The sequence below is a fragment of the Seriola lalandi genome, unplaced genomic scaffold (genome assembly GCF_002814215.2).
Source record: "Seriola lalandi dorsalis isolate HSWRI2012SDOR001 ecotype SW California unplaced genomic scaffold, Sedor1 jcf7180002054950, whole genome shotgun sequence".
Classification (NCBI taxonomy): domain Eukaryota; kingdom Metazoa; phylum Chordata; class Actinopteri; order Carangiformes; family Carangidae; genus Seriola; species Seriola lalandi.
In genome coordinates, this window is record NW_019525501.1 from 272,642 (window position 1) to 289,203 (window position 16,562).

The 16,562-nt window shown below is 38.6% G+C and overlaps 1 protein-coding gene across 1 annotated transcript in view; it reads left to right on the forward strand.

Annotated features, from left to right (window-relative positions):
- LOC111645415 (sodium- and chloride-dependent taurine transporter-like) overlaps nt 1-13,051 on the forward strand; it is a 39,182-nt gene extending 26,131 nt beyond the window's left edge. Inside the window, exons 10-14 of the mRNA XM_087170513.1 lie at nt 1,241-1,396; nt 4,769-4,871; nt 5,416-5,516; nt 5,851-6,021; nt 6,567-13,051. Of these exons, the coding sequence (XP_087026639.1) occupies nt 1,241-1,396; nt 4,769-4,871; nt 5,416-5,516; nt 5,851-6,021; nt 6,567-6,725 (690 nt within the window). The 3' untranslated portion in view covers nt 6,726-13,051. The remainder of the gene's footprint in view (nt 1-1,240; nt 1,397-4,768; nt 4,872-5,415; nt 5,517-5,850; nt 6,022-6,566) is intronic.
- Nucleotides 13,052-16,562: the final 3,511 nt, after the last annotated feature.

The window sequence follows — 16,562 nt, forward strand, 5'->3', positions numbered from 1 at the left end:
CACACACACACACACACACACACACACACACACACACACACACACACACGGAAACACAGTAAATAATAATGATAATAACTGTATTTATATAGCACTTTTTACAAACGAGAAACAGAAAAGAAAACAGAGCAATAAAAGACAGAGAGGCAACGTGTAACAGGGATAATTACAAATACACGTGTTAAAACAGTAAAATCCATAAAGCGGACAAAAGAAAATAAAACCAAAAGTAGAAATCAAAGATAAAAGCATAGAAATCAGGAATAAAAAGCTTCTTTATACGAGTATATTTGAGTGTTTTAAACTGTGACAGCACGCCTTGGATTAGAAACGTGAGGGGAGGGGGGAGAACTCCACTGCTTTGATGTTTGATTCCTGTAGCATATTATATTTTTTGATATATTTTATTTAATAATTATTATAATATTAATGTATTATTTAAGCATAAACATTTCACCTGCACTGATTCTTTGGATACAAAACATCATTTATTAGCAATAAACCAAAGACTAATTATTATAATTTAAAGGTTTTCTTTTCTGTGATGCTAAATCAGCTCAGCTCAAATCAAGTAATAAAGTGGTTTCTAATATGTTTATTAGCTAAGAGATGTTGCTCCATGTGCAAAAACACAACCAACAAAATACAAAAATATATAAAATAAATGTGATTTAAAGTTATTCTAGGATTGTAAGACTTGGAAGGATTTTAACTATAATCCATTTGAGTTTTTCTGCTTCTGTAAAACATTTGAACACAGTCGACAGAAGTTGCACTGATGACACAGAAGTAATATTATAATATCATACAATCAGCTGCTCTGTTTGTAAGTGAATGAGGCTGATCTGTTGGACATGAAATACCTCGACTATGATCCAACTCTAGACGCTCAGACAAATCTATAATGTAAAATCAGTTCCTAATCGTTAAGGGTGTCAGGTGGGTTCGCCACTCTTATTCTTCATTTATCACCATAAACTTGTTGCAGTTAAGATGGAGTCGGAGGTTCCTTTAGGTTTTTTACTTCCTTCAGTTGCTAAGGTCTTTTGTGCGACAGTTTAATGCACTTTAAGTGATTCCTTAAGTATTTAAGGTTTATCTTGGTCTTATTCTTAAGTGAACATTTTAAGGAAACATTAACTCCCAGAATAAATGAAAGTAATTAAATCTTCTGTAGTCGAACGCTGTGAAGAGATGAGGATGTACAGATGTAAAGAAGCTCAGTGGATAATGTCTGTGTGTGTCTGTGTGTGTGCAGTTTGTAGAGGTGGAAGGGCAGATCACATCACTGGTGGATCTGTATCCGTCCTTCCTAAGGAAGGGTTACCGCAGAGAGGTCTTCATCGCTATCCTCTGCTGCATCAGCTATCTGCTTGGACTCACCATGGTTACCAAGGTAACGACACCATGAAAACACGTAAACATCATCTATATATATGTATGTATATACACACTGTGTCCGCAGACCTCAATTCTGGCTCCGCCCCTCAGCTCCGCCCCTCAGCTCCACCAGAAACAGCAGTGTTCAGACGACGCTTAGTGTGGGTCCCTGGGGAGATGACAGGGGGCTATTTATACTGTCAAGTCATGAGAACTTCCCTTCCCTCCCCCAGTATTAATAGATACAGTAGACCTGACTTCACTTTTCCAAATCTTCCTCCTCCTCCTCTTCCTCCTCCTCCTCCTCTTCTATTTCTGTCTCTGCTCTGGTTTCTGATGTTTCCCATCATTCCTGACTCCTCTCCTTCCCGCTCCCCCCTCGTTCTCTCCCTCCTCCCCTCCTCCTCTTGAACTCCTCTGCCTCATGTTTTTACACTTTTTCTACCTTCTTCTCTTTTTATTTCTTTTTATTTAATTTTTTTTATTTTTATTTTAACTCTATTTATTTCTCGTAGCTTATAAATTAAGCTATCACCACGTAGCCAACGTTAGCATCAGCTGTTTACTCACCAGTCTTGACACGAGCTTCAGCCATCATTGCGTTTAAAGAGGTTTTAATACGTCCTCTGAGCAGCAGCTACTTCTTCAGAGCAGACCGGACGCTACAGTGATAATTCAGGCTAGCTGGTTAGCATGCTAACTTCAGTAGAAGAATGCTAATACTGGCGATGTAGCGTTAGCAAAACTTACAAATAGCTCCTTTTAAACAGAAGAGAGCCTGTTTCATCATCATGATAAGTCACATCACAGCAGAGTCTGGGTGACAAAGGTCGAATGAGGCTCTTCACAGTTTGAAATTTTGACATTTGCTGCAGGTTTTTGTCAAAACTGTGTTTGATTTGACCCAGTCTCCGTACAGAGACCGCTCACCTGTCGCGGCTGTGGTTAGCCATTTCTAAAAACCCGTACCACCCCTAACCATCTGTTTTAAGACTCATACTCATGTAAATAAACTGTTCCAATCCTGTTGAAGAGGAGGTTCAGAAAAAGGTTAATGATCCCCATGGACATCGGCTCAAGGACGAAGACCATGAAACATCAATCCGATCCAACTAAGGTTTATTCTATAACTGTTTGAGACATGGAAGGGAAAACACTCACATGTGCTGCTGCTTCTGAAAGGACGCAAATAAAGTATCAAGATTCAATTTAACACAACAAATCAAAGTCGTCCCATGATGGACTTATATATAACATATAGACAAATTATAAGAACTAAAGAGTAAAAAAAAAATTCTCCTACCAGATGTGAAGGTGAAAACGAGTGAATGATTGAACCTTGTAGTACCCAGGTGAATTCTGTCAGGGAAATGAGGCGCAGTAAAGGTGAAACCAAGAGCCAATCAGTGATGAGGAAAGGAAAGGAGGTGAGGTAGGTGAAGAAAGGAAGAAGATGTCTCTTTGACGTCTGAGGATCTGGGTGTGCCACAGATTTGAATAGACAAATGATGATAGTTTCAACAGCAACCACATTCAAATTGTAATTCAGAGCCGTTGCATCAAACACAGTGACTCATATCAGAACAGTGTAATGACACGTAACTGTTGCTGTGGGTTCGTGTAAGTCGGGTGCTGGTCTTTGTTTGACCTGGCCCTGCTCGTGCATACCTTCTCCGTTCATAACTTCAATTGTCACGGTTTCGCTCTGGTCACATGACTTGAGTCCGATGCGTCGCTAATCTACCAGATCTATCCTCCTACTCTTTGAGTTTGTCTGGATGGTCTTCATCATTAATCAAATCTTTGGTTTCCTTTCATTAAAAACCTTATTGACCATATTTAACCTCCTTCAGAGCAACATGTGTCCTCCACTGTCTCCACACTCAGCTGCTAAAAGGGTCAAAAAATATCATATTTAGCACAAAAGAAAAGCAGCTTAAGAAACAAAACGAGGATAGAATCTAAAATAAATAAGATAAAATGGAAATACTATATACAGTAACAATATACAATGCAGTGTAGTTGATTCTGCACATGTGGAATATAAGAATAAGAAATTAAGTGGTTGTGCAGTTTGTCCCAATTCTATCCGTTCATATCAATCTTGAGAGTTTTGAATTTAGTGAAACGACAGTGAGAGGTGCCAGTTTTATCCAACGTTGCTACAGTGACGTCGGTCACTATCAACATGTTCTCTCTTTGTTTCCTGGGAACTGTGCGTCACTTGAGAAAAACAGGCGAGACGCCAAATCTCCAGATGATGCGACTCAGGCAGCGTGTCCTTGGTTCATCCTCATCCTCTCCTTCCCGTCAGACCTTTGATTTCTGTTCTCACACAACATCTAACCTCCTCACTGTCTTTCTATTTTCTGCCCCGCCTCCCTCCCTCCCTCCCTCCCTCTGTCGTTCCCATGACAACATCTTTTTATGGCTGCGGTGGCCTGGTTCAAGTTTAGGATTCCCATGATTGTTAAAACAGTTTTCACACCGGACTCACACACACACACACACACACACACACTCACACACACACACACACACACACACACACACGTGAGCACACAGAGGCGTGTGCCTGCTCACACACGTGTGTGGACACATCTGCTGCTCACATTTGGTCGTGTTCAGTCTGAACACATCTCTGTTAATGATCATATGATCCTCCAAGAATTATGGGTATAATTTAGTTTAGTGAGTGTTCCTGTGGCTCAGTGCAGAGAGGAAGGTAAAACCAGCTTCCGCTATTAAAACTAACACATTGAACAGAGTGTGTTCAGATTTCCTGTTTTTAAAGTGTCTTGAAGCTCCATATTTTCTTATTCTTCTATGTTTTATTTGTAGTGTTGATCCATTAGAAGATATATTTGTGGTTTTAAGAACAAAAACCATCTCAGTGTAGTTTCACATCTCCTCTCTCAGGCTTCTCTCTGGAGCTCTAGTAACAACAGGTCGGTGAGCCAATCAGAAGACAGGAGGCTCTGAGCCTCTCTTCTGATTGGCTGACTGTTTTCTGACTGATCCAATAAAAATATAGCAGATTTCAGGTAAAAACACTCAGAGAAACCAAATCCTGCAAGGTTTGGATGGTGGGTCCAGGTGGGCGGGGCTTGGTGACTGCTTTGTTGTGACATCACAAAGTTCCAGAAGTCCTGACGGCTGGTTTTAAGGCTCAGTTTCTGAATACAGGCTGTGTGCATTTCTCTGTGGACTGAGGTTTTGATACTTTCACAGTATTAATATAGAAGCTACAGCTGATCTATAATCACACTACACATGGACACAGACCTTTACACTGGAGGAGCTTTAAATGAGTGAAGGAAACTGAAATATACCGTGATTTTTAAACCTCTCTCTCTCTCTCTCTCTCTCTCTCTCTCTCTCTCTGCAGGGTGGCATGTATGTTTTCCAGCTGTTTGATTACTATGCAGCGAGCGGTGTGTGCCTTCTGTGGGTGGCATTCTTTGAATGTATAGCTGTTGCCTGGGTATATGGTGAGTACCATCCTTCAAAAAAACAACAACCTACCGTGTACCTGAAGTGTCCTTGATGACTTACCTACCTGAGAACCTACTGATTCTAATGTTGCTCTTGAATGTGACATCCAGCTGTATCACAGCAAACCTAGCTTAAACCTTGATCTATGGCAATTTTGCATGTGCTTTTGAAATCATGTATATTTGTAGAATATAAGATGGGATGCTGTGGCCCTGCAAAAAGTACAAAGTAAATTTGAGAAAGGTAAATAGAGGTCAGGGTTGATTTTTGGAAATGTCCACATTTTAAACTGAATCTGCTGAAGACAAAGTAAAAACCTTGGAACATGAAGTTGTAGCGATCGTTCGTGCACAGATCGTTCAGGAAACTTCCCCCTCGTCATCGTGTCTTTTGAAATGTTTTAGCAGATTTTTTACGCCCTGTGTGAAGCACTTTGAATTACCCATGTGTGTGTTCACAGATAATCTCACTTTGCTTATTAACTGCTGTAAAGTCATTTTCCTGGTGCATTGATCCAAAAATATTCTGCTGTGTTCGCAGGCGTTGATAATTTCTACGATGCAGTCGAGGACATGATTGGCTACAGACCAAATCCCTGGATGAAGTGGAGCTGGTCTGTTATCACTCCTTTACTGTGCATGGTGAGTACTTCTTTTTTTTTTTTTTTTTTTTCACTGCACATATGAAGCAAACTGTGATCATGTGATCACCTCAGTCTGCACACAATGATCTGAATTCTTCTTCCTCTTTTCTACTTCCTGAAACTCGTGTCACCATAATTTTCCATATTTGCCTCAGTGTTGTTCACACGTTATTTTTAAAGGGACACGTCACCATTTTTAAGTATTTTTGCATTTAACTGCTTTAGAAAAAATATTTTTTTGGTCGACCACAGAAATGTTGAAAATGTGGAACTGTCCCTTTAAAGGCTGAGAGGAACTTGTACTGAAGTGTTTGTTCTGTGCTCCTCCTCAGGGCTGCTTCATTTTCTCCTTGGTCAAGTACAAGCCACTGACGTACAACAAGGTCTACCAGTATCCGGACTGGGCCGTCGGAATAGGTTGGACTCTGGCCTTGGCCTCCATGATCTGCATCCCTATGGTGGTGGTCATCAAGATCATCCAGTCTGATGGGCCCCTCATTGAGGTGGGTGGTCCCTAAACATGTGTTAGTTAGCTGTGTGTCTACAAGTCTGTGGCCAGTAGCACAAAACACCTTAAGTTTAACATTCAATACTGAGTTAAGGTTTCCTTCAAATACAAACAGTTGCTCAAAACACCCTTAAGTATTTAAGGTTTTCTCCTTATATTAGATTTATATTTAAGGAATAAAGTCAGTTAAACTCTTGCACAAAAGACCTTAGCGACCTAACAAAGGAAAAAAATTTAAGGAACATTTGACTCCATCTTAACTGCAGCATGACCCAGTTTATGGATAAATGAAGAAGAGTGTTCCTAATGGCAGCAACTCAACAGTCTCCATGGTAACAGTAGAATTTTATAGCTGTAAAATCTCTTTCACTGCTGCAAATGCCTCAATTTTTTTGAGATTCTGTGCAAAGTAACTCCCTCAGCTGAGGGGAAATTAAACCTTAAGTGTCAGACATAAGCAGAAAAGTTAAGGTGTTTTGTGGAACCGGCCCCTGGTTCAGGTCAGAGATTAATACTTCCTTTCCTCCTTCCCTCCTGCAGAGGATCAAGGCGGTGGCCGCCCCGGTTCGTGGCGGGGCCAGCTCTCGTCCCGCAGACCACCGCGGCCCTAAGGAGCTCTCCTACCCGCTGGACCCCAACGGGAACAAGGGCCTCCTGATGAAGGCCCCCACCCACACCATCGTAGAGACCATGATGTAAAGGAATGAGGTGGAGGCTCTCCATGAGATCGCTCTCCTCTCCTCTCCTGTCCTCTAAACGCTTCTGAAGCTAGCTAGCTTTCTGTCTCTGTCTCTCTGTCTGTCTGGTGGACTGATAAGGGTTTTAGGAAAAAAAAAAAAAAGTTCCCGTTTCAAATCTTTTAGGAGTACTTTGGAAGTAGTTTGCTGTTGGTGGTTTTCTCAAGAGGGTAGCAATCACATTTCAAATCTATTTCTGAAATACTCACAAGCTGTTTTTTTTATTTTTTATTTTTAATCTTCATGTGACTGCACACGTCCCACTATTGTCTTGCTTAAAGGCACAGTGGCAGATTAGCACCAGCCTCCGGTCAGACGCTGGTTTGTTCCAGCACTTGTTCTAAAAAAAGAGAAGAAAGTGCTTATTGAGTCTTGGAATAAAAACTGCCTTTTGTAGCCATGACATGAAAAAGATTTCCTACACTGATCATCAAGCACCAAAATACAGATTTTTTTCTTTTTGACTGTGATACGACGAAGAGGCTGCACTTATCTGAGGCCACAGGGTTCAGCTTCGGCTGATTCTGCTCTGCTGCATTCAGCTGAGGCAGAAGATCCAGGCACAAGTACATAATTATGAACTAAAAACATGTCACAATTAGAGATATATACTATGGCTGCACAGTTAATCGAAATATAATCGAAATCGCAATATGGCCAAGAGCAAAACCCAAATTGTAGGAGGAGCTGTGGTGCTACGGAGACGCCGCAGCCTACAAATCATATTCTCCAGATGTAAAGGAACATGTAAACATATTTGTTTGGTTTGTTTGTTTGTTTTTCAGTGAAAATGAAATGAAAAAACAGTAATTCCAACTGAATCGTAATCACAATATCTGCCAAAAATGATCGCAATATGATTCTTTTTGCATATTGTGCAGCCTTAATATTCACCCACCTCCAGGTATCAGAAAGTCTGAAAAGCATCTTGATTTTTAATAAGAAATGGGACCAAAAACAAAAAGTCCCAATCCAGTAAATATGACGTTCTGTTTCTGTCTGTTATTAATGGAGCTATTTGTAAGTTTTGCTATTGCTACATAGCTAATGTTAGCATTAGTAGCTGTTTACTTGCAACATTGTGGGTTCAGCATCAAACTTCATTCCTTTATTCACCAACATCTGTCTCCAGTGGTGGAAAGCAAACCTCTGGCTTTGCTAAAAGTTCGATCACGTTTTTTCTTCTAATGAAGTCAGCATGCTAACCAGCTAGCTTCAGCCTGGTTGGCCCGTCTCGTCACTTTCCAATACCAAGTCACTGTAGCGTCCTGAAGAAGTAGGACATATTATAATCTTATATTATAATCTTAATGTACACAATGATGGCTGAAGGTATTGGAAAGACAGCTAAGTAAACAGCTGTTAATGCTAACGCTAGCTATGTAGCAATAGTAAAACCTACAATTAGCTCCATTAAAATCTGGATATTTCTAACAAAACAAGTCAAAACACAAGAGCCACCAAAGTTAACTTCTTCTTCGCCGCACAGTTTTTGTCCCGTAATCAAAGACCAGCTGGTTTGGTAACCATTAGCGTTAGCCGCTACTTTTTGCCCGGTGCAGCTAAGAAAACTTAATAAATAAAAATCAGATAATTGACGCAGCCATCGTAGCCGACGACCCTTAAATCAAACCAGGATCCTGGTTGTTTTTCTAAACGCACCTTAGCACAAACTGTCCCCATCTTCCATAGCCGTGAACTGCGGGTGGAATAGAGAAGTAGCACTGAGACGGCGGCGGGAAAAATCCCGCTTCTGCACAAAGACAGAGGTATCTGAAAGGATTTGAAGTGTGGAGGTTGAACCCTTGACTGTGTTGTCTGTGGCGTACTGTACAGTAGTAGCTAATCAGTCTATCTATATCTATCTCTCTATCTATCTTTCTCTGTCCTAGACCAGTTTACAGTACAGTAGTGACTGCACTAGGCTCTCGGCTTACAAGTTTTGGATTGGATTTATTTTATTTTCCACAGAGGAAGTGACATTATTATTAGTTTCTCCTCTGTCGATGTTTAGATTTTTTTTATTAAGACTATAATGTTATTGGTATTCACTATTGATGATAATTGCTGTAGTTTTACATAGAAGAAGGAAACACTTCTTTCATCTGGTGACAATACTAAGCTATTATACAAATCATACATTTACAGTGGCAGCCATTGTAGTTTGGTCCTCATTGTGCATTTCTTTAGTGTCACACAAACAAACAATGCAACTGATTTTTCCCAAATATTTTCTCTTGTGGGGGAGGGGTCAGACATTTAATGAGCAGTTCAATGTACAGTAAAAAAAAATGGGAATTCTACAATGGCTCCATCTGTAAGAGTTGGTAGGTGTCGGGGTTTATAGCTTTTTTCCTCTTCTGTAAATACCAGGAGACAGTATTTAATTTGGATGAAGTCAGCCAGACAGGGCACCGCAGCCAATGGTTAAACAGCGGTGTCACCACCTCGGTGACTCAGCGCCACCATTGGTTGGATGACATTCCCAACGAAGTAGCCGCTGTCTGAGAGTCAAACTCCCGTCCAGACACTGTGAAATGTGGCAGCTGGCTGCAGACGCACCGCAGCCAGTGACTGACAGAGTCCGTTTCCATGGCCGCCATGTTGCCTCACCTCAGTGAGAGCTGCTAAATGTTTCAAATCTGGGGCCGGTTGAACAAAACACCTTAACTTTTCTACTTAAGAGTGGCACTTAAGGTTTAATTTCTCTTTAGCTGAGGGAGTTACTTAAGGGTGTTGGACAGAATCTCTTAAAAGGTTTCCTAGGTTAAGGAAAAACGTTCAGGCATTTGCAGCAGTGAAAGAGATTTTACAGCTGCAGCGTTAAGGGACATCATCATCATCATCTTCTTCCTGTGATGCGTTTACTGTCTTCATTTATCACCATAAACTTAAACTAAGTTTTTTTCCTTACTTTTTGGTCACTAAGGTCTTTTGTGCAACAGTTTACCTGACTTTAAGTGATTCCTTAAGTACAAGACTAAGATCAGGAGAAAACCTTCTATACTTCAGTGAACTTTTTAAAGAAACCTTAAGGAGAAGACTTAAGGTGTTTTGTGCCACTGCTTTTATTTTAAGGAAACCTTAACTCAGACTTTAAGGAAAATCTTAACTTAAGGTGTTTTGTTTCATAGCAACAGTAACTTAAAACATAATTTTAAAAATAATTAGAAATTAAAAAAAAAAAGCAGGTTATTAAACTCCCCACATCGTCGTCGTCATCGGCGGGCGGTCGTTATGGCGACATCCGGACTCTGTCAGTCAGTGGTGTGGTGAGAAATGTGCCCTGTGATACACCAACAGTCTGTTTCTTCACCTCTGGCTGATTTTATTATTTTATTTTTTAACAAACACACAAACTAAAAACTACGTTACATTCTTAACAACAAGGGGCCATGATGATAGTGACGATGTGAACCTAAAGCAGACAAATACAACCGTTCCATTCATTTTAATATGTCTGTGTAACAAGGGGTTTCCCATGAGTATGTGTCACCAGCGACCATCCACTCAGGACCTTTTCTGTAGTGCTTTTATCTACTGTATAGCTGCATTAACCCAGCGTCCAAAAAAAAAAAATTAGACGTGTAACTGTGGGTGACGGAGAGCTGATCACACCTGAAAATCACACCTGAACTGCCTGTTTCACCCACAGTCTGAGGCAAAGAGAGTTTTTATTGCACCTTATTTGTATAATTTGGACGTCATATCAGACCATGAGGCCAAAACTAAAAAAAATAAGAAATAAAAAAACACTGCCATCTTTTTATTCAGGGTTTTCATTGGCCTCTGCTGTAAAAAAAAATAAAAATGAAAAAAAAATACTGTCAAAACTCCATGGAGTTCATCTGTTCTCCCAGAAGCAGACATATTAAAATCAAGCATCAGATATACAGTTATACAGTACGCATGCATTGCAGGAAATCTGACCAACAACAACAAAAAAAAGAAACGTCACATCAGAAGCGATCATGTGACCGGGGTCTCATTTTATGTTTCGTGTAAGCTTTATCATTTTTTTTCTTCATGTAGAATAAAGTCGTTCATATCATTAAAAGGGATTTGTGAAACCAAATCCAGCAGCACACATCTATTTTCATACAGTAACAAACTTTTCCTACGATGAGTCGTCTTTGTACAGCTGAGCTCCCGTCGCAGACCTCCCATTTTAATACAGACACAAAGCTTCGTTTTACTCTTCAACTTTTTGTACAGATTCTGCTTCTCGATTCCCTGCGAAGGATCTCGGCACAGAAACTCTCTGTCAGCTGCTTCCTGCGAGAACAACAGCTTCACAAAATCACTTCTGCTAAATTATTGGAAACAAACCTAGAGATTGATGATTTGTAAGATGCACAAAGATCAGAAAGACCAAAAATAAAAAAACACTTTGAATCGTGTAAATGAGGCTGAAGGAAACGAGCTGAGATCCTTCTGTTGCCGGGGAAACGTGGAACAGAAATAAAAACTAATGCAGTCAGTTATTGGTTTATTCTGCCTCTCTGTGTATATTCCCAGTATGTACCGGTCCCTCTGCCTCTTTACACTCCCCCGTCAGTTAGCCTCTGTTAACCTAAGCTAACCCAGTTTTTCTCAGAGATAATGAATTTGCAAGAGAATCGAAAGCATTAGCGATGCACAAGTTTTTACCGCCGAATGTTGAAATGTGAAAGTCGCCTGCGGGCGGATGTAAAAGTTTCTGAAGATTTATTTTTTAGGTTGAAAGTAAAAAAAAAAAACAATAATAGTTTCTTTTTATTTTCATTGATCTTGTTTTATTGAATTGAGCAGTTTTTTTTTTTCTTGTTTTATTTTGTTTTTTGATTGTGTGTCCGTCACATTTGCCTTTTGTATTCCAAATATAGTGTATTTGAACCTCTGTCATTGGAGTAACATGTACAACTGTAAATCAAAAAGAAACAAAAAAAAGAAGCTACGATTTGTTACGTGCAATACTTTGTAGAATACTTTTATTTTTCATGCTGTTTTTCCAAAAGGTGGTACTGACCTTTGAAGTAAGATGATGATGATGATTATAATGATGATGATAGCCTGTGAAATCTTGAAGAAGACAATTTGAATCTTCAGGGTCCATTTGAGTGAAAGCGCTCTGCAGTGTGGAACTAAAACCAAAATGAACCACTATTCCATCAGAGATCGTGTGGTTTGAAATGCACTGAGAATAAAGTGATGACGAAACTTTTGTCACATCAAACTGAACTTCTTAGCAAAACGCTGTTTTTTTTAAATTTTATTTGTGTGACAGACTGCGAGTTGTAGTGAGTTTATGAGGGGAATGAAACTCAGTAACACTGCCACTCACCCCCCTGCCGCCACCCCACCCCCGCCCATCTTTCCAAAAAGCACGAAGCCACCAAAGCTTACCGTTAAAGCGATATCTGCGAATTCAAACCATTCTCGTGTTTCTTAATTTGCTTGTAATGGAACAAAAAAAACTTCTCGGCTGCTTTTGGGGGGGGGGGGGCTGCCCCTCAGTGACAGCAGCAGTAGATCCAATAAAATCCAGATTACATCATATCAAACCTTATTTATGCAATTTCTACATTCTGCTGATCTGAACCCGACTCCACCGAACCCTGCGACCTTAGTGCTTTATCAGAGAAACCTGAACCACATCGACACAGGAACAGATTTTAAATTCACGCTGCCGACATTGTGTTCATGTGAAAACGTCACCACATCTGCAGGAATCTGTCTGTTTCTGTGACGTAGATGCAACATTAAACCGCACGGCTGACGTCACTCTGTGCGGTCGCAAAGGTAGAAAAGTAGGGCTCCGTATCCCGGCAACATCCTTAACGCAAAGATCATCTTTGTTCTTTAAAATTTGAAAAAGATTTTGTCTTAAATTTGAATTTTTTGTCATTTTTAACTTTGAGTCAAGATTCAGATAAAGAATACTTAAACAATGGCGATCTCGGCGCTAAGACTTCTGGGAAACGGAGTCCTGCTCGTCCTTCCCCGTCCTCTCTCGTTCTGAGCATGGTCTCCAATGACAACGCCTCCGTCTTTTCCTGCATTAAACCTGAATACCAGCCCTTCCTCTTTTCAGAATGTACATGGGAAAATGTTTTTTAATTCTTGGTGAAGAAAAAAAACATTTTTAAAAAAAAAAAAAAGAATTTGAAAGGTTTTATTTTTATTTCTATGGCCAACCTGTAAGCTAGAAAAAAAAAAAGGAAAAAAAAAAATATGTGTTTGAACAGGTTTTACAAAGGTGTAAAACTTTTTTTATTTCTTAATAAAAAATTTGTCTTCAGAAAATGAGTTTCTGTCGTCTGTCTGATTGTTCAGCACTTTCTCTCACACACACACACACACACACACACACACACCATTCCATTCATGTTCAATATCCCAACCCGTGGGACTTAATGTGGTTAAATCCCCCTGACAACATAATAAACTCTAATCCCACAAAGCCTGTAATACAAGATTTAAGGTATGTGGAGCCGACGCAGGAGGCCGCATTCCAGCTCAGTCACTGCTGCCAGTTTGTCTTCAGTATGTGGAAGTCGTAGAAAACTGATTCAGTTACAACAATTATAACAGCAGACCACTAACCTGTCAGTAATTAAGATAAATGTCACCTGTGTATTAACATAACTCAAAAACCTGAAAGTCTTGGCACTGATTGTCTAGACTCTGAAACAGCTTCTACCCACATGCATGTTGAACATCAATGTCTGACATCTCAACATTGTTTGATGTGCAAATCACACAATCAATGAATTACTGGATTTTTAAATCAGAATAAATAGCAGAAACACATTTCAATACATTTAAGTGCAATACGACATCACTGTCTAGTCTACTCCACATTACAGTATCTTATGTAGCTGCTCCATTCAGTTCCACAACAAGAAATTATGTTAAAGTTCTATGAAACATTAATACAATGATCTAATGTTATGATTGACTCAAGATTACATATTGATATATGCTATATTATGTTTTGTGGATCTCTCTGTCCCTATTGTTGGTTGGTTTTAATGATGATGCCCAGGTGCTTACTGATTGGTCATTGGTTCCTTCATGATCTCCAAGTAAATAGTTAGGTGCACAAACCTTTGCAGTGCTGAAAACTGTTTCTTTCTTTAAAGCTCCTCCAGTGTAAAGGTCTGTGTCCATGTGTAGTGTGATTATAGATCAGCTCTAGCTTCTATATTAATACTGTGAAAGTATCAAAGCCTCAGTCCACAGAGAAATGCACACAGCCTGTATTCAGAAACTGAGCCTTAAAACCAGCCGTCAGGACTTCTGGAACTTTGTGATGTCACAACAAAGCAGTCACCAAGCCCCGCCCACCTGGACCCACCATCCAAACCTTGCAGGATTTGGTTTCTCTGAGTGTTTTTTACCTAAAATCTGCTGTATTTCTATTGGATCACTCAGAAAACAGTCAGTCAATCAGAAGAGAGGCTCAGAGCCTCCTTTCTTCTGATTGGCTCACCGACCTGTTGTTACTAGAGCTCCAGAAAGAAGCCTGAGAGAGGAGATGTAAAATTACACTGAGATGGTTTTTTATATCTTCTGATGGATCAACACTTCAAATAAAACACAGAAGAAGAAGAAAATATGGAGCTTTAAAGAATGTATTTCTCCAAAGTTCAGGGTTTGTGTCAGGGTCTCTTTTTCTTACCTGGCCAAACAACCCCCCCCCCAAACCCTCCCCGAAGCCTCCAAATTAAGCTGCGTGCCCTGGAACAATGCGAGTAAGCAGCTCTGTGAAGCTGCTGGAAACAGCTTCAGTTTATGGAATATTTTGACCCAAACATCCGTTTCACATCAGGGAGGTAAAGGCTCAGACATGCTGGTGATTAATAGAAGCTGGGTACTCAACACAGCTAATTTTCCCAGACTGTAATTTTCCCTCAATAGCTGCGGTTGCATGAAACATTCTTTTTTAGAAAAAAAAATCAAATCAACAAAGGATTCCCATGAAAGCATGAGGAGCCAACAAAGCCAAAGCTACTTGCAAATACATGCAAACTATCTTGTATATCTGGATATGCATTATAATTTACATTTATACATGCGTATACAAACATACAGCTATGCATGTACATACATACATGCATACAGACATATATATTTATATGTATATTCAAATAATTATTTGACTTACTATACTATGACTTTATGTGCCTTATTTTAAATGAGTTATTATGCCTTGCTATACTATGACATTTTTCTGGCTTATTATATTATGACTTTTTGTGCCTTACTATTCTAGGACTTTTTATGACTTTTTTTACACCTTACTCAACTATGACTTTTTACTATACTAGGTCATTTAATGACATTTTATTCCTACCTATACTTTGACTTTTTGTGCCTTGCTATACTGTCTTTTTATACCTTGCCATACTATGACTTTGTAGGACTTGCTATACTATGACTTTCAGTGCCTTACTATACTATAATGTTTTATGCCCTTTTATACTATGACTTTTTTGTACCATTTTTATGCCTTACATTTTTATTCCTTACTATACTATCACTTTTTAGGCCTTACTATACTATCACTTTTTTATAACATTTTTATGTCTCACTATACTATGACTTTCAGTACCTTACAATACTATGACTTTTTATGCCTTACTATACTATGACTTTTTATGCCTTGTTATAATATGACTTTTTATTACATTTTTATGCTATACTACACTATGACATTTTTATGATGTTTTTATGCCTTACTATACTATGTCGTTTTTATGACTTTTTATGTCTTACTATATTATGACTTTTCATGCCTTTTTAGGGCTTACTATACTATGAATTTTTATGCCTTACTATACTATGACATTTTTAAGCCTTAGTATACTATGTAGTTTTTATGACTTTTTATGCCTCGCTATACTATGATGTTTTATGCCTTACTATACTATGACGTTTTATGACTTTTTATGTCTTACTATACTATGTCGTTTTTATGACTTTTTATGCCTTACTATACTATGACTTTTTATGCCCTACTATACTATGTCGTTTTTATGACTTTTTATGTCTTAATATATTATTACATTTTTATGACTTTTTATGCCTTACTATACTATGTCGTTTTTATGACTTTTTATGCCTTACTATACTATGACTTTTTTTGCCTTACTATATTATGTCGTTTTTATGACCTTTTATGCCTTACTATATACTATGTCTTTTTATGCCCTACTATACTATGTCGTTTTTATGACTTTTTATGTCTTAATATAGTATGACTTTTTATGCCTTACTATACTATGACTTTTTATGCCCTACTATACTATGTCGTTTTTATGACTTTTTATGTCTTAATATACTATGACATTTTATGCCTTACTAGGGCTTACTATACTATGAATTTTTATGCCTTACTATACTATGACATTTTTATGCCTTAGTATACTATGTAGTTTTTATGACTTTTTATGCCTCGCTATACTATGATGTTTTATGCCTTACTATACTATGACGTTTTATGACTTTTTATGTCTTACTATACTATGTCGTTTTTATAACTTTTTATGCCTTACTATACTTTGACGTTTTTATGACTTTTTATGTCTTAATATACTATGACTTTTTATGCCTTACTATACTGTGCCGTTTTTATGACTTTTTGTGCCTTAATATACTATGTCGTTTTTATGACTTTTTATGTCTTAATATAGTATGACTTTTTATGCCTTACTATACTATGACTTTTTATGCCCTACTATACTATGTCGTTTTTATGACTTTTTATGTCTTAATATACTATGACATTTTATGCCTTACTAGACTTACTATACTA